This window comes from Gadus morhua, chromosome 6 (genome assembly GCF_902167405.1).
Source record: "Gadus morhua chromosome 6, gadMor3.0, whole genome shotgun sequence".
Taxonomy (NCBI): Eukaryota; Metazoa; Chordata; class Actinopteri; order Gadiformes; family Gadidae; genus Gadus; species Gadus morhua.
Window position 1 is genome coordinate 25,307,582 of NC_044053.1, and position 18,419 is coordinate 25,326,000.

General features: G+C 47.7%; 1 protein-coding gene across 1 annotated transcript; it reads right to left on the minus strand.

Annotated features, from left to right (window-relative positions):
- Nucleotides 1-139: 139 nt before the first annotated feature.
- On the minus strand, nucleotides 140-18,032 carry prkg2 (protein kinase cGMP-dependent 2). Its single transcript, XM_030357861.1, has 19 exons — nucleotides 17,898-18,032; nucleotides 16,701-17,249; nucleotides 15,436-15,602; nucleotides 14,922-15,035; nucleotides 14,142-14,247; nucleotides 13,934-13,997; nucleotides 12,116-12,193; nucleotides 11,896-11,990; nucleotides 11,719-11,787; nucleotides 11,504-11,602; nucleotides 9,995-10,145; nucleotides 9,574-9,710; nucleotides 3,802-3,891; nucleotides 3,541-3,682; nucleotides 2,856-3,019; nucleotides 2,253-2,375; nucleotides 2,095-2,157; nucleotides 1,661-1,727; nucleotides 140-842 (listed from the first exon to the last, which is right to left on the minus strand). The coding sequence occupies exons 2-19, from the start codon at nucleotides 17,243-17,245 to the stop codon at nucleotides 747-749; spliced, it is 2,370 nt and encodes a 789-aa protein (XP_030213721.1). The 5' UTR covers nucleotides 17,246-17,249; nucleotides 17,898-18,032; the 3' UTR covers nucleotides 140-746.
- Between the last annotated feature and the right edge of the window lie 387 nt (nucleotides 18,033-18,419).

Genomic DNA, 18,419 nt, shown 5'->3' on the forward strand with positions numbered 1-18,419 from the left:
CTAGACCACTTCAATTGACCTGTCACTAAGCTCCGCCCTTAGACCGCAGATGAGCCAATGACAGTCCAGCCTCAACTATACTCTGACATCAGCTCGGACAACTCTGTTGAAAACAACAGGGAGGAGGAACAACAGGGAGGAGGCATAATATAACAATTTAATGGTGGATTTATGTTGTTAGTGTAAAGAAAAATAAACATGATCAAACAATGTGCTTGGGATACATATAACACGGACAGTCGGTATCCCGAGAGGCTGAAACATGGGGTATGTTTCATCCCTTTTCCCAAGCCACAACAGGACAAGAAAAAGTGTGTAATGTGGATCAGACTGTGTGGCAGGCCAGAATACCAATTGAATTTAAGCTTGTCACCTTCTGGATATATTTTTAAGTTTTGAATATTCCTCTCCATAGCGTAATGTAGTCCCTTTTGATTGCTCCTGGAAGAAATTAAATAATTTTTCGCCCCCAAAAAAAAACCTCTTTGATATACTGTCAGCTGACATTTTTCCATATGTTTTTGTTATCTAGTCTGGTTTGTTTGTCCGAGTTCGTCATGGTAACGACGGGGGGCGTGACTTAGCGACAGATCAATTGAAAACTTCAGCTCAAAAGCAAATGGCAGACGGAGGTGGAATAAATAGAATCCATACAGAAAACGTAATCCGCTCTACGATCCACTCATCCTATTATGGGGATGTGCTCATGGACAACATGCCTTCACACTCTTGGTGCGAAACGGTGTTCAGAAGTCGGCATCCCAACCCGACAGTTCATCTGCAGCGATGCTGTCGTCGGGAGGGTAGCTGTCGAAGTAGCTGTGGTCACTCAGGCCACACAGCTGGGGACACAACCGCACTGTCAGAGGGTCTAAAGGAAGGGGGTGTGTCTGTATGGTGAGAGGGTTCATGTCTGATTGGTAGGAGGGGGTATGTTGATATGGAGGGGGCGTGTCTGTATGGCGAGAGGGGCCATGTCTGATTGGCAGGAGGGGGTATGTTGATATGGAGGGGGCGTGTCTGTATGGTGAGAGGGGCCATGTCTGATTGGCAGGAGGGGGTATGTTGATATGGAGGGGGCGTGTCTGTATGGCGAGAGGGGCCATGTCTGATTGGCAGGAGGGGGTATGTTGATATGGAGGGGGCGTGTCTGTATGGCGAGAGGGGCCATGTCTGATTGGTAGGAGGGGGTATATTGATATGGAGGGGGCGTGTCTGTATGGTGAGAGGGGCCATGTCTGATTGGCAGGAGGGGGTATGTTGATATGGAGGGGGCGTGTCTGTATGGCGAGAGGGGCCATGTCTGATTGGCAGGAGGGGACATGTTGATATGGAGGGGACGTGTCTGTAGGAAGGGGCTTGTATGTAAGGAGAGGGCGTGTCTGTAGGCGTTGGCGTGTCTGTGAGGTTAATAGGGAGTGTGTCTATAGGGAGGGGGCGTGTCAAAATGATAGGAGGGGTTCTCTCTATAGGAAGGTGTGTCTGTATGGTGGGTGTTACTGTGGGGAGGAAGTGTTTGTATAATAGGTAGGAGGAGGTCTCTCTATAGGAAGGTGTGTCTGTATGGTGGGTGTTACTGGAGGGAGGAAGTGTTTGTATAATAGGAGGGGGTGTGTCTGTAGGAAGGTTGCATGGCTCTGTTACCCCTTTCTTTACTTACTTCTCGTCTGAGTGGAGAAGGTAATGTTCTTCCCTTTAGCCCTTCCCAGTTGAAACCAGTGAACCACCTCGGACATGACAAAGAGAGAAGGCATCACTGTCAATTAAATCATGTATGTACTTCATTATTTGATAACTTCTAATTAACAATTTCTTGCAAGAAATAAAGAATATTTTGAAGGAGACCAGGGCAATGCCATATGCATATGCAATATATTAGTCAAATACATGTGTTTCTGCTCTCCACAGCACCAAACTGACCCTGAACCATAACCCTCACCCTACCCTAATCCTAAACCAAACTCATGTCCACAGCACCTTTCATTAATTATTCTGGCAGCATTACCCAGTCAAATGAAAAGTTTATTTAATGTTTTTGCCAAGTCTTTAGTCAGTGAGCATGTTTAATCACATTGGTAAACCACTTGCTGTTACCTGTGCTTCTTGATATCAATGATACCATTCTTTAGGTTGCCAAGGCGCTCCACAGGGTTCCTTCTACAACAGAGGAGAGCTGTTACCATTACAACTGTCACCATGCCTTTAGATCCTAAACTATATATAGACAGTCTATAACCCTATATATTAGGTACCTGCAGAGCTTTCTGATGAGATCCTCTGGTCTCTTGGAGATCTTCTTGGGGAAGTCCATCTTCTCGACGCCTTTGAGGATGAGGGTGTATGTCATCATCTGGTCACTGCCAGAGAAGGGTGGACTGTGGAACAGTAACACAATCTGAAGCCAATTGTCCCTTCACCCTACAACTGCATACAAACTGTAGATAGCATTAACCATATGGGTCCCCACATTGGGATTGTTTGTTGTTTTTATTGTTGTTGACTCCCAGGTGAGTTTATTCGTTATTGGCTGCATTTGCAAATGATCTAAGATCAATATTTATTTTGCAGACATTATGGTTCCTGCTCACCGCCCAAACAAACACTAACAAACAGCAACATTGGGCCAGTGTGTCATACCAGTTGGTTTTTGGCTGTTAATCTGGCACATGTCAAATCAGCATTGGCCACCTTCAGACAACCTTGTAAAGTTGGGTGTTGGTTTTTTGGGTCAGTGTGCCAGCAATTCTTATTTTCTAGTCTGCTTATTTAGAGCAGGAGTTTCAAGCAGATGTCTCCCCTCGGCGGTCAAACAATGACACAACAACCACTGCTATACCTCATGGTTCTGTCCAAACCTTCCAATCAGGAGCTCAAACACCAGGATGCCCAGGGACCAGAAGTCCACGCTGAAGCTGTGGCCTTTGTTGAGGATGACCTCTGGAGCCACGTACTCCGGCGTCCCACAGAAGGTCCACGTCCTCTGGCCAGACTTGATCTTCTTGGCAAAGCCAAAGTCCACCTGCGGAGGACAAGTTCAGTCCAGGACAGGCTTGTGGAGGGGATACGGGATTGGCTTGAAGAGACAGCCGTGCAAAAAGAAGACACACAGGAGACTGTTTCAGATGAGGATATGTCCTTTAAGTGGATACAGCTTGGAGGCCTGCTCACCACATCTGATGGATACCAGCTTAATCACTAGTTTCACTGTCACGATCACTATCAATATCATCACTATCAAATTAGACCACACTTCACTTGATTTCAAACGTATTACTTTCAAAAAACTCAATCTGTCTTTTTGTATTATGCTACCATTATATGTCTACTTCTTTTATGTATTGCACTCCTAACATCCCTGGAAGGAGTGTTCCCTCTACTGTGTTCTTTCTCAAGGTTTCTTTCTTCTTGGCTTTCTTAGTCCACTAGAGGGCTCAGGGTTATGGGTTGTCATATAATGTGGGCTCCTGAAGCCCCTTTAGGCTGTAACAGTGATGAAGGGCTATACCTGTGTTAATGTTGTGTTATTGGGCCCATACTGACCAGTTTGACGTATCCTTCAGCGTCCAGCATCAGGTTCTCAGGCTTCAGGTCGCGGTAGATAACCCCGGAGCGGTGGAGATAATGGAAGGCCTCGGTCACGCAACCCACGCAGAACTTTGCCGTTGTCTCGTCGAAACTTCCTCTGAAGAGCAGCAAGGGATGGAGTTTATGGACTCAAGGAAGCCGAGACAGTAAATACAAAAGTTAAGACACCTATCAACTGTGCAACATAATATAATGGAATTGGATCTTATAGCTCACCTATCTCTAAGGAGGCTCCATATCTCCCCTCCGAGGCAGGCCTCCAGCAGCATGTAAACATACTTGTTATCCTTGAACGTTCGGTACAGCCTGGAGAAAAGTCACGTGTCAATACCCTGAAATACCCCCATCCCCTCCACCCATCACCCATCCTCTCCAACCATCAACCATCCCCTTGCACAGGGCGTGTATGATGCATCAGTGCAGTAGTACTGGAGTAGTAGTGATTGTAGTTAGTGCATGCTGTATGCTGCCCCTGCTTGCTACTCTCTGCTTTCAGCTACTGCCGTCGGCTAGCCCTCTTTGCAGGGGGTGAAAAGAGGAGCCGAGCTGATACACAGCCTCTCTACCGCCAAGACTCCTACAGTGCCTCCTCGTGGCCACACACGGTAACTGGTACCTTGCGGTTCCAGGCTAAACTGGTGGAGATCTCGGAGCAGCAGTGGGCCCCAGTGACACGGTGTGCAGGCCCGCCAGCATGCGGACACGCCCTGGCACCTGTCAACCACTGTCCCAGCTATGGGTAAATAGTGAGCAGATGGGGCTCTGCCATGGTAGGCCACCCATCTAGGAGAAGGTCACTCCGAACAAAAACCACAGGCGTTGCTCACGCCTGGCTCCGCACCGTATACCACCTGAAGGTGTGCAGCAAGGGCGGACGAAGGCATTAAGCCTGAAACGGCCAGAGTAGGGCTGTGAGGAGCTGCGCCCCACAGTCTTTAATAATGCGCAATGTATAGCTTCCATGGAGACACAAGACATCGATAATCCTATACTTCCAGCGGCGGGAGTCCGCAGGAGCCACGCAGCGGACGGTGGTGCTGGTCCTATGGTGGTGGGGGACACTATGACGACTGGACCCCAAACCCTCTCCAACGGGGAGGGAGGGTTCAGTCTGACCACAGCCCAATGTCCAATGCATTCTTGCGCTGTAGAAGGCCACTTATTATGGCAACCTACAACGCAAACACAGTGAGGGAAGAGGCGAGGTTGGAAGAACTAGCGCACTGTGCCGAGGATAGGGGAGTGGAGATCCTGGCAGTCCAGGAGCATAGGAGAGTACACACAGACCAGACAATTAACTATCGCAGAGTGGGGGGACGCACGTTCATCACCTCATCTGCAGGGCGTAATGATGCCCAGGCAGCAACGGGTGGCGTGGGACTCATGGTGAGCCCCCAAGCACGAAAGGCCCTCCGTAGGGTGCTCCCGCACACCAACAGGATCCTTAGTGCCGATTTTGAGGGGAACCCAGTAACAACGGTCATGAGTGTATACTCTCCCACCAACGTAGCACCGATCGAGGAAGTGGAAAAGTTCTACGATGACCTAAGAACAGCGATCCACCATGTGCCGGCTCACAACTTCCTCACAATCCTGGGGGACTTCAACGCGAGACTCGGACCGGAAGACGCACAGTTCACGTACCACACCAATACCAACCGCAACGGAGAACATCTAGCTGCCCTTCTTACGGAACATGAACTACTGGCCGCATACACCTTGTTCCGTAAGAGAATGGGCAAGAGATGGACATTCCAGGACCGAGCCAGCAGTATGCGACGTCAGCTGGACTACATACTGGTAAGGAGGGAGTGGAGGAAGTCCATCCTAAATGCAGAGTCCTACAGCGCGTTGGATTCTGTAGGCTCCGATCACCGTGTGGTCGCCACGAGGCTGCGCCTGAGCCTAAGGGTCCCCAAGAGCGCCCCGAGAGCCCGGCCCGACTGGGAGGCCTTCGCGGGAAGCCCTGAACTCCAGGCCAAATACACAGCGGAGGTGAGAGCCCGCCTACATCTGGCCGAGGAAGGGGAGCCAACGGCCTACGAGCGGTTCCTATCCGCCAACGAAGAGGCAACCAGGAAATGGGTGCCAACAAAGGGGAGACATAGAGCCTCTCCTAGGTCCAAACACCCGGAGGTTGTGCGAGCGCGGACACTGGTGGAAGAGGCACGCAGAAGCCTTGAGAGAGAGGGGACCGCAGAGAGTAGGGAGGAGCTGAACAGCGCCAAACAGCAGCTGTTCAGCACCTACGACAGGATCAAAGGGGAAGAATTGATGGAGAAGGTGAAGAAGGTGGAGGCAGAACATGGCAAACAGAGATACAAGGAGTCATGGAAGGTCATAAATAAGATGAGTGGGCGCAAGAAGACGAGAGAGGGACAGCTAGCAGGCTGCAGCCCAGAGGAGAGAGTGACCTCCTGGTTCACCCACTTCCGGGATCTCCTAGGCACCAACCCAACAGTGGACGGAGCTGAGGAAGCGATACCTGCAGTCCTCACCAACCTCAACATTGACGATGGCCCCTTTACAGCTACGGAGTTTGCCACAGTGAAGTCCACCCTGAAGCAAGGAAAAAGTGCTGGGCCGGACGGTATCCCCCCAGAGGTCCCTAAACACTGCGATCTCGATAACATCATACTGGAGATCTGCAACCAGGCTCTGATAGAAAACATCAAACCCGATATATGGTCCCTCTCTAATATCATCCCGGTGCCCAAGTCTGGAGATCTGGCTAAGCCGGACAATTATCGTGGCATTAGCCTGACCAGTGTCATAGCGAAGATGTACAACCGCATGATACTAAACCGGATTAGGGACGCCATTGACCCACACCTGAGGGACAACCAAAATGGCTTCAGAAAGGGAAGGACCCCCGTAGGCCAGATCCTGGCCTTAAGGAGAATCATTGAGGAAGTGAAGAGGAACAACTTGACAGCGGTGCTATGTTTCATTGACTTCAAAAAAGCATTTGACTCAATAAACAGAAGCATGATGCTGAAAATCCTTTAAGCTTACGGGGTCCCCCCGAATCTACTCCGGGCCACAGAGGCCATGTACAAGGGCACAAGAGCCAAGGTGGTAACCCCAGATGGCATCAGCGAGGAGTTCGACATCCTGGCAGGGGTGCAGCAGGGGGACACTCTTGCCCCCTTCCTCTTTATCATAGCCCTTGACTACGCGCTCAGGAAAGCCATCAACGGGGGGGAGCAGGAGCTGGGCTTCACAATCAGACCAACGAAGTCTAGAAGAAGCCCTGCTGTAGCCCTGGCAGACCTAGACTACGCAGATGACATCTGCCTGGTGTCTGACCGCGTGGAGCAGGCACAGGAACTCCTGAACAGAGTAGAGGTGGAATGTGCTAAGGTTGGCCTCAGACTGAACATAAAGAAGACTAAGGTAATCACCTATAACATCTGCACAGACCATCTGCCGATTACAACATCAGAAGGCAGCTCTTTGCAAGAGGTCAATGACTTCAAATACCTGGGTTCCTGGGTAAACTCCACAGAACAAGACCTTAAGGTCAGGAAGGCAATGCCGTGGAGAGCCCTGAATGTTATGTCAAGCGTGTGGCGCTCAAATCTCCCCGTCGCATAAAGCTGAGCCTATTTCATGCCACTGTGGAGTCCGTCCTCCTGTATGGCTGCGAAAGCTGGACCCTGACGCCCACCCTGCAGAAGTCCTTGGATGGGTGCTACACCAGGATGCTACGAGCAGTGCTGAATGTAGACCAGAATGCCCACATTACCAACAAGGATCTGTACGGGCGGCTGCCGAGGCTCAACCAGAAGGTAGCATCCAGGAGGATGAAGCTGGCCGGCCACTGCCACAGACATCGGGAGCTCCCGGCCAGCAGGCTGGTCCTGTGGGAACCAACGCGCGGGCATCGATCGCGAGGACGTTCCGCGCTAACGTACGTGGACGTGCTTAAGAAAGATGCGGGAGCTGAAAGTTCTTCGGAGCTGGCCGGGTGTATGGAGAACCGAGAGGATTGGAGACTTCGATGGAAGCTCGTCTGAGGACGACCGAGAGAGACCATCCCCTCCACCCATCACTCATCCCCTCCACCCATCACCATCCCCTCCACCCATCACTCATCCCCTCCACCCATCACCATCCCCTCCACCCATCACCCTTACCCTCCACCAGTCACCCTCCGGATCATTTCAGGCAGAGCCTTGACTTGGGCTGGCCTGCTGGATACAAACCTTGCAAACTGCGCGAAACAGAGCTCTGGCCTGGCGGTAAAACGGGGCCGGTATATTACTGTAAATTTAGGGGGGGATAACTTTTAAAAACAGTGTATGGGATAAGCGAGCGGCCGAACGGCCCCTCCAAACTTAGACTGCTCCGCAACCTGTCAAATCAGACACACGGCTGGATCACTTACTTCCGTTGACCTCCCTCTGAAGTTAGTTAGTTAGTTGGTGTTTTCGAAATGCATCGTCTGTGTGTGTGTGTCCTCATTTTTCTCATTTTCAACGGCTTGACTTATCACTCTGAAATGTCACATAGCCACTCAGTATACATCTGGCTAGAGTCTGACAGAGGCATTTTTCTCATTGGTTATTGCAAACGTTGAAAAAAGCTTGATTTGTGAATTATGTGTAGTAGCCTATCCAGCAGTGAAGGGGAAACAATGTGACATCTTTGTTGTACGCTGTTAGATATGACTATTTCTTCCTCCCACTTTTTTCATTCCACTAAAATACTTTTATCTTGCACTATTTGGTATCTTTTCTCCCTTGATTTACCTTTCGAGGCACATGCAATTTCTAATATGTTGTAATTGGACCAGATTACTCATAAAATATTTGCCTGTGATCTTCACAAATTCTAACCACAAACACATGACACTTATGCCGCTTTTCCACCGCACATGTAGCTCGACTCGACACGACACGACTCGACACGGTAGCAGCGCGGGTCCTTTTCCACCGCAAATAGTACCTCCGGGACGTGGGCGGGGTCGGCTGCGCGAAAGGGCCGTGACGTATTTTTGTACGCGACGCAAACAACACCTACGTAACCCACACATGGACAGAACCCACATAACAACAATGGAGAACATCGATGCGATGGTATTCGTGTTCGTATTATTAGCTGGCATGTTGAAGAAGTGGAATATGTTGGCTGCGGCGCTGCTATGGCTGTTACCAGCATGGTTGCCATGTCGCTCTCGTGACTTCGTCACACTCTCTGGCCAATCAGTGGCCGGCCGTCTGCCGACGTCACCTTTTAGCATCGGCTCAGCCGCTTGGAACCTAGAGCGAGGCGGTACTAGAAAAAGCAGCCACTTCAGGTACCAGATACCATGTTTTCGCGGTGGAAACGCAAAAAAGGCGAGCTGAGTCGAGTCGAGTCGAGTCGTGTCGAGCTGGTACCATGCAGTGGAAAAGCGGCAATAGTTGCAATGCACATATCCAGGGGTAAGGACTAGTTTTTAAAATAGTATGCAGTGGCAAAATTCTACACGCACCATTCCCGCGGTCTCATTAAAGGCCTCTCCATCCCAAAGTCCCGGGCCAAATTTTTGTCCCAGTCCATCCCTGCCCTCCACCCATCACCAATAGCCTACACCCATCATTAATGACCTCCACCTATCACCCTTCCCCTCTACCCATCACCAATAACCTCTACCCATCAACAATAACCTCCACCCATCACCAATAACCTCCACGCATCACCAATAACCTCCTCCATAAATCACTCCCCGCTGAGCTAATAATAACATCTAACCTGATATCTGAAATCAGACAGACAGACAGGTAGTGCAGACAAGTAGTCAATCCAGACAGACAGACAGAAGGACAGGTTGTCCAGACAGGTAGTTTGTCTATCAACACAGACAGGTAGTCCAGAGAGGTCGTACGTCCAACCCAACAGACAGACAGATAGACAGATTGTTGAGGCAGACGGATATACAGACAGACAGATAGATAGTCCAGACAGACAGGCAGACAGGCAGGTCCGACTGGACAGACTAACTTAACGATGAAGGGGGAGCGAGAGTCTGCCAGGATCCGTCTCTCTGAGTGAATGTGCTCCTCTTGTCGGTTGTCCACAATATGTTGTTTCTTCATGACCTTGAGGGCAAAGGTCATGTCCTCTCCCTTGATCCTTACCTTTAGAAAGAAATGGAAACCCCTGAGAGGCAGGCTTTCTCACTTGACTTTCTATCTAGCCCAGCAGGATCACTACAGGATTAAGGGTTAGGGGGTAGGGTAAGGGGTTAAGGACTAGAGTTAGGGTTAGGGTTATATAGGGTTACGGGGTAAAGGACTAGTGTTATAGGGTTAGGGTTTGGGTTATAGGGTTAGGGTTAGGGGGTAGGGTAAGGGGTAAAGGACTAGGGTTATAGGGTTAGGTTTAGGTTAAGAGGTTAAGGACAAGGGGATAAGGTATATACCAGTTCTACACGTCCGAAACCTCCTACACCGAGTGTGGTGATGACCTCCAGGTGGTCGAATGGAGCCGTGGAGGAGAAGGAGGTCAGCTTCTCCTCCAGCTGGATGGCGTCAGGAGAGATGGACCTGCTCAGGTGGCGTGACACTGAGCGCCTGGAGAGGGCGAAGAGATCAATACAGAATCTACTGTTGAATAGAACTTTAAAGGAGCAGTGGGCAAGAATAATATAGATCAGCGGTTCCCCCCCCCCCCCCCCCCCCCCCCCCCCCCCCCCCCCCCCCCCCCCCCCCCCTGGATTACGTTCTTCTGTGACCGCAGTTCATTTAGCTTCCTATCAAAAAACTCCCGGGGCTTGGTCACCAGACTTGGGTGCTTGGTCTCAATATGACGCCGGAGTCGACATGGTCTCATACCGTCATTAGCTAGCACCTCTTTGCAAACCACACACTGTGGCAGTGGAGCATCTTCAGATCCAGTCCATGAAAATCCCAAGTTTAAATATTCATGGTCATACTTTCTTCTTTTTTTGCCTGCCCCAGACTCTGTCTCCTTACTCACTGTAGCTTTAGATACAAAAAACCGATCCATTTTGCTAAAGTTAGCCAGCAATATTATTTTCTAGGGCTGTCCCCGACTCTGAATTTTCTGAGTCGAATCAGATCTGCCTTTTCAGTCCGGAGATTCGACTATTCGGCGGGGTTTGTTTACCGGCGTTGCTATGGTGACCTAAATTATTATAAGCAACTGAAAACGATGCCGGTTTGAAACGAAACTGTGATTCTGAAAAAAGTATAAATGCTATCAAAATTCCGTTTAGATAGTATTGAAGATACAACTGTGTAGACTTGTTTAATGGTTTGAACGATGGTAAACGGTTGAAAAAGGAATGAGTTACGATGTCTAGAAGTAGGTATATCAGAATGGCCAGACGTCTTCAATGAAAACAGCTGAAAACGAAGCAGTATGAAACTAAAACTGTGATTCTGAAGAAACTTTAAATGATATCGAAATTCTGTTTCGATGTTATTGAAGATACAAGTGTGTATATTTGTTAAATGGTTTGCACGAAGGTAAACGGTTGAAAATTGATTTGGTTATGTTACTTCTACAGTTGAAGTACGACTGATGATTTGAATCAACGACTTTCAGGGTTTTTTTCGGGTTTATTTTTTTCTCACGTCGCGCCCCCCCTGAAGAACTCTGGCGCCCCCCAGGGGGGGCGCGCCCCACAGTTTGAAAACCACTGATATAGATAATAAGGAGTCCGGAAGCCCACATTTATTTTTTAATAATGCTTGCATTAGATTACACATTAGATTTGCAAATAGCTGCTGGAATTTGTGAGTAATCAGATAATTTTTTGGCAGAAATATTACCCCTCCTCCAACCGGTCCACTGACCATGAACATGTGGACATCCAGATAATGGGTTACTGGTCTAGATCCACCAGGATGTATCTACTGAGGAAGCTCTACTCTGATACATAGATCTTCTAGTGGTCTAGACTTACTTGGCATGTCTCTTCTTATCATCGCGGTCGAGTGTGGCCACGTATCCCTGGAGGTACTTCTGCAACTCATTAAATGTTCCCACGGTCTGGTTGAACGTTCTGGATCACAGGAAGACAGTGGAGGTCATGAAGACTCAAGTCCTGCGCTCACTGACCAACCAGAGACAGGGTTATGGGTAGTACCAGGGTTAGGGTTAGCGTTGAGGGGAACTTACTCGCGGTCGATCACGAGACACTCCAAGCCGTTGTCCTCTGCGATGATGTTAGCCGATCTGACGTCATCACTACGGGACGAGATAAACACAGCATGAAGTCCCACAGCAACACCGGGAAGAGGATTCAAGACATTCAGTCAAACGTTGAGGTGTCAGTGACGTTGTGTTTCCAGGTACCTGATGAGGGCTTTCTCCCCAAAGTAATCTCCTTTCTGCAGCAGGTTGATGACCTGAGGTTCCTTGTGGATCTGGGTGCTCTGGGTCACCTTCACCTACATAGCAGAAACAACTTGTTGACAACACGTGGTTCTATACATACATGCAACACATAGTTAGACAATAACAGAAAACACATATATCCACACATAATGTGCAATGTTATCTGAGGATTTGGTACCTTTCCCTGTGCGATGATGTAGAACGTGCTTCCCTCCTCTCCTTCCCTGATGACATACTCTCCTTTGTCATAGTATTCCTGTTGGGGATATCGATTATTTAGTTATATAATATCCTGTCGGGTACAGGTATACAGATATACAGATACACTATATTATACTACTCTGCTACTACTAGTATATAATAGATTACTCAATACAACTCAGAAAACAGATTAACTCATGCTAATATCAATCAACCGATAACACTTTCAATTTAACAATTTAATGTTGTTTAATAGGCTTATTGTACTCGACTGAGAAGAGTATGTTTCAAATATGATTATAATCACTGTTGAAACAGATGACAGTGTATACAGTAAGAACTACTTTAAACAATGTAATCTATTACAGCCACAAAGCATTGGACCCACTTCCAGATCCCAAGACCTCCAGGTAGACGAATAACAGGTAGAGACCAAGGCCTTTAAAGGACCAAATACAAACCAGGACTAGGTGGAGACAGGTAGAGACCAAGGCCTTTAGAAGACCAGGTAGAGACCAGGACCAGGTAGAGACCAATGCCTTTAGAGGACCAGGTAGGGACCAGGAACTAGGTAGAGACCAAGTCTAGACCAATGCTTTTAGAGGAACAGGTAGAGACCAAGGCCTTTATTGAGAGAGCTATCTGTTGGATTGCTACTGCCTTCTGATTCGTGGTAACTATAGTTCTAGAAAGAGGGATATTGTGGTTCACAGATCCCATCAGGAGAGGGTAGTTGTATCAAGGGAAGGGTTTAATGATTGGAAAAAAAATACTGGCAAGAGCGAGATCTATTTCACTCCAAAGGATTATTTCTTAAGTCAGTTGGACCTCATCTGACTTAATCAACATTCTGCCATCAACATTCTGGTTCGATGCTGAAACTCTTGACAAGAGGATGGGTTTGCAACCCAGAGGACAGCGCTTCTTTCTGTCTGGCGGACAGAGTTGAACCTGGGTCTTGTGAGTGTTCTCGAAAGCCGTAGCACTAACAATTTCTTCCTTAACACCTTCCATATATTTGCATTCATACATATCAAGTTCATATGTAAACACAAACACATCAAGGGGGCATGCTATGAGCAGAGGCGCCGCATCCCATTAGGCATACCAGGCAACTGCCTGGGGCCCCGCAATTGTTTGGGGGCCACGGGGGGGGCCCCCTAGAGCCAAAAAAAAAAAAAAAAAAAATCGCTCCACCCCCCCCCCTCCCCCTTTCGTCAACAATCGCTCCCCCCCCCCCACCCCACCCCCCCCGTCAACAATCGCTCCACACCCCGTCCCGTCCCCGTCCCGTCCCCCCGTCAACAATCCACTGCCTAGGGCCCCCACACTACCTAGAATCGCCCCTGGCTATGAGATTACTGCAGAGTTGCATCATGGGCACAATGAGGACACCTTAAATCAATTAACTGTGACTTCTTCAGACTAAATAGCTTTGTCTTCAATAGCAATTGGAGTAATATCAACATATCTTTCTCACTGTTTGGGAGATCCCCAATGGTTTTCAATTGGAACCCACACACAAACATTTACTGCTCCCAAATTCAATTCTCTGGCTTTATAAAAACACAGTCTTACATATTATCTGCCTGCATCCAGACACATCGGTGGCAGAAGTAGGTTACATGAATCTGAGCCAAGCCGTGAAGGAAGATTGTAGGATTGCCACTCGTTTAAAGAAATAATTAACCAGATAATTTACCACTAACAAATACATTCATCATATAACTTAGCACTAACTCATATATTAACCGGAGAATTTACCACTAATTAAGACATTTGTCAGATAACTTACCACTTCAAGACAGTCCACAATCTTGCTGAGCATGTCTTCAGGCAGATTAGCCAATAGGGAAACGCTAAAACAGATGATTAATATGTTAAATGTTTGTTCAAATCATCCCACTGTGTGCACCTGTTCTTACCTCTCTTGAGGACGTCAGTGGTTATTTGTCATTTTGCAATCTATCATAAAGCCTTGCTGGTAAGTGTTTGAAGCAGACCTCCGCAGGAAGTTGCGGTACTGTTGGTGTCGGGTCTCAGCTGTTCTTCTCATGATGTTCTGAAACACCTCGCGGTCCAGCGCCCAAGTCAACGTGCTGCTCATCGCTGCAGAGCACAGGGTCAAAGGTCAAGGGGGACCTGTTGACTTCAGTTTGGCACTGTGGCTGTACGACAGCAGCCTTGGACAGATGCTACTTTGCCTCATGATACTTTGCCTTTACTCAACTAGCAGGCCCTCCTAGACGTAACTTCTAATGAGTGATATACAAATAAAAGGGACTTGACTGGCAAATACCCCAGTAACCGTGGTTACCAATTCATCTTTTAATCACAGACCCGGAGAGTTAGTGAAACACGACCCCTCCTGTGTTCTAAGAGAGCTTGGGATGACAGGGAGGTTCTACTGACCTCCATTCTGACCTTCTTGGTTAAATACATTAGAAGGTTCTTGACGTATCGGAGGACAGTACTGGGACGTTATTTAAACCCTGGGTCAATATAATCTCTTCTATTTAATGACCAGATCAAACAGGTCAGGGGACAAGCATGGTTATGGCACAGGCAAAGTGTATCTGAGTGTGCGTGCTTGCGTTGGTTTGAGTCTGCGTGCGTGCGTGAACGTGCGTGCGCGTGTGCGTGTGTGTGCGTGTGTGTGTGTGTGTGTGTGTGTGTGTGTGTGTGTGTGTGTGCATGTGTCTCTGTGTGTGTATATATTTGACCTTAGTAAAATTGTAGGACTTGAGCAGATATATGCGTTTTATTGATAAACAGTATCTTACCTATGACAGAAGCAGTCCTGGTGCAGTTGTACAGTATAGCTAATTCACCAAAGGTGGTCCACCCAGCTATTGACGTGAGCAGTTTGCTGTGTTGAACCACATCCAGCCTTCCATCTGAAAACATCCAACAAGGTCAATCAATGTCTCTGCCTCACCCAAATCTGGGACACAGATGAACAGTATAAATAGGACAAAACAATGAGACATTCATACTGTGGAAATGCCTTCAAACTACAGCCTTTAAAAAGCTGTGACTATAACATAAACCATCTTTAAGCTGTCATTAATAAGAATCTTCAACGAGTAACTGGTCACATAGTTTTTTATTTCAGTGTGCGTACATCAGACCTTTTGGATGTGTTTAGAATCCCCATGTCAATCCATTACTACCAGTCCATATACTAGTAATTTTGGCACTAGGCTCATGGATTTTTTCAACCAGTTTACATTTTAATAGAACAAAACTAATATTGACAACCAAATGCTGAGGTGAATTGCAGTTTAGGAGAGTTACCTGCCAGGACAAACAGGTGATGTCCAGGCTGCCCCTGCTGGAGGACGAACTCGCCCTGCTGGAAGCTCCTCTGGTACATGCACTCCACCATGTCTCTGATCTGCTGCACCTCCAGCCTTTTCAGGTACTCATTCTTATTCAGAGCTTCTATCAGGAGCTTCTTCACACTGGGAAGCACAGCAACGCATCAGGGCTTGAGCCACTCAAACCTTTAGGAGTTGCTTGACTTTAACCAAAACCATAATTCCAAAACCCAAATTTGTATTCTTAATCTTTAACCCCAACCTTTAACCCTAATCCCTAACCCAACCCGTAACCCTAATCCCTAACCCCAACCCTTAACCCCTAACCCCTAGTTTACCTTGCCTTGTAGACTCTCCAAACCTAACCTTAACCCAAGCATTAAAGGGGTCACATTGGACTAATCATTCATTTCACACATAAGGATAATTAATAAGGGGAATATGACAGTAGAAACATACTATCGGAAACAGCCCATCATCGCTCCTCAGTCTGCGGTAAAATCTCAATTTAGAACATTCTTCATATTCATTTTAATCCAGTAGTGAAATAGCAGCAAGCTAACGGTTCTACTCAGCAAAGCACTCCCTGGGCTATACAATGATCCATAACCCTAGCCAATTACATAATCTATTTAACCTCAATCTATCAAAACCGATCCAAACAAGCATACCGCAGATTTGGAGCCCAAAACTATAACTAATAAGATGGATGATTATAATTTACATCAAGTGTCTTGTTCTTATGTTCTGACTTTTCCCAACTCCAAGTCAGGGGTTGAGTTAGGAGGAATTTGAGCAGTTTGTGACATATATTGAGGGTCCCAAACCTTTTCTTGGACTGAAGCTCCAAAACACTGAAGCCAACTTTATCCTTTAATACTATTCTATACTTTCTTAAAATTAGCGTCTCATGATCATGTTTCCCTTACTCTGATTTTAAAGAACAGTCCCTCATTCGTATTCTAGAATTCACAACAGAACAGTTCTCCCCTTAGGTAGGACTCTGAGATGCCTGTTCCTTAAAGCTATGGAACCCAACGAGCCATGACTGTTATGACAACAGCATAAACAGGGACGATGTGTGTCCTGTTCACCACCCCTGCTGTTACAAGTAGACTGTGGACATTGGGGTTTGAACCCATAACTAGACTACTAGACACTAGACTAGACTTGTGCCCTCCCCCGGAATACTAGCAGTAGTTAAAAATTACAGTCAGAGATCCCCATGTCACCCAATGTCACCTGGCGTCCTTGGGCACACGGGCCTCCTCAAAGGAGAACTTTGGGAGGCTGCTGGAGTCGTAGGTCCTGGAGGTGGGCTCTGCTGACACCCCTGCCTTGGCTCCTCTGCGCCGGTTGACGGTGTCCTTGGAGCGCCTGCTGTTTTTGGCTCTGAGAGAGGAGCCCCGAGAGGTCCTAGAGCCCGGGGTCCCTGGGCTGGGGTCCCCAGAGTCTCCTTGGGGGGGAATCAGCTCCTGGAGCTTAGCGATCTGGAGGCTCTTGCTCTGCAGCTCTTCTCTGAGTTCGGCCAGAGCTTGAGTCTGATTGGCCAGCTGCTCCAGGAGCGACGCGATGTGTTGACTTTTGGCACCCAGCTCCTCCTCCTTCTTGCAGTTTTCCTTCTCCATCTCCTTCACCCGCCTCCTCAGCACCTCAGGGCCCTCCTGCAGGACCTCCTGCGGTGCCTGCTCCTCCTGGACGGAGGAGAGGGAGCTTTGAGTTGGTTTGAAACACCTGGACTTCATGGAACCGTTTCCCATCGCGTCGACGCAATGCCTCCTCCTCATCTGTCTGGAGAGAGAGAGAGAGAGAGAGAGAGAGAGAGAGAGAGAGAGAGAGAGAGAGAGAGAGAGAGAGAGAGAGAGAGAGAGAGAGAGACGGACAGACAGAGAGAGAAAATCACTAAGTGATGGTCAATGATTGTATTCTCCATTCATTATTTAGGAAGGAAGGATTGGGTTACAGAACATTTTCCCCATTTAGAGACAACAGCAATTCCTATCTGAAATGCTGCAAGAATTTGAAACACAATTACATACATACATAAAATGCAATGATTACTCATACTTATAAAATATGAATATTACTCCACTCAAAAATAAAAACAAAAGCGATAGTAGCCTTAATTTATATGATCGCTGCATATAATGTGGTGGTTTTACAATAAATGTGGAGAACAATCATGTGTTTGTTGAACAGCATGTCTACCGCCAACTCTTAGGCCTACACTAGCTACGTCATTCATGGAATTCCTCGTGGAAATATAAACAACACACTCACTGATCCACATGATATGAGGTGTAGAAATACAACCAGGACAACGTCATTATTACAGTTTCACATAATGATGGAGGTGGCGCAAACATGAAGTGACTCGGATTATGCACCGAGTAACTTGCTGTTGGCATGTCCATCCTCGTAAAGAGAGTCAATACTCACCACTAACTTGGTAGGAGGCAATCTCAATCCAATGTTGACACAAACTACAACGCAACAAAGCCCTCATTTACGTATCGAAACTTTAAAGGAAGAAAAAAAATAATAGTCTCTCTCTCTCTCTCTCTCTCTCTCTCTCTCTCTCTCTCTCTCTCTCTCTCTCTCTCTCTCTCTCTCTCTCTCTCTCTCTCTCTCTCTCTCTCTCTCTCTCTCTCTCTCTCTCTCTCTCTCTCTCTCTCTCTCTCTCTCTCTCTCTCTCTCTCTCTCTCTCTCTCTCTCTCTCTCTCTCTCTCTCTCTCTCTCTCTCTCTCTCTCTCTCTCTCTCTCTCTCTCTCTCTCTCTCTCTCTCTCTCTCTCTCTCTCTCTCTCTCTCTCTCTCTCTCTCTCTCTCTCTCTCTCTCTCTCTCTCTCTCTCTCTCTCTCTCTCTCTCTCTCTCTCTCTCTCTCCCTCTCTCTCTCTCTCAAGACAAGCTGTCTAACTCAACATGCCGGTCGGTGACATTCGGCTGCAGTGATGTTGGCTAC

Excerpts from the sequence above, each read along its gene's own strand:
- prkg2 (XM_030357861.1), bottom strand. The coding sequence starts at position 17,245 with ATGAGGAGGAGGCATTGCGTCGACGCGATGGGAAACGGTTCCATGAAG. Across the intron at positions 11,991-12,115 it reads ACATCATCGCACAGGGAAAG|GTGAAGGTGACCCAGAGCAC; the intron begins GTACCAAATCCT and ends TCTGCTATGTAG. Across the intron at positions 11,603-11,718 it reads TGTCTCGTGATCGACCGCGA|AACGTTCAACCAGACCGTGG; the intron begins GTAAGTTCCCCT and ends CCTGTGATCCAG.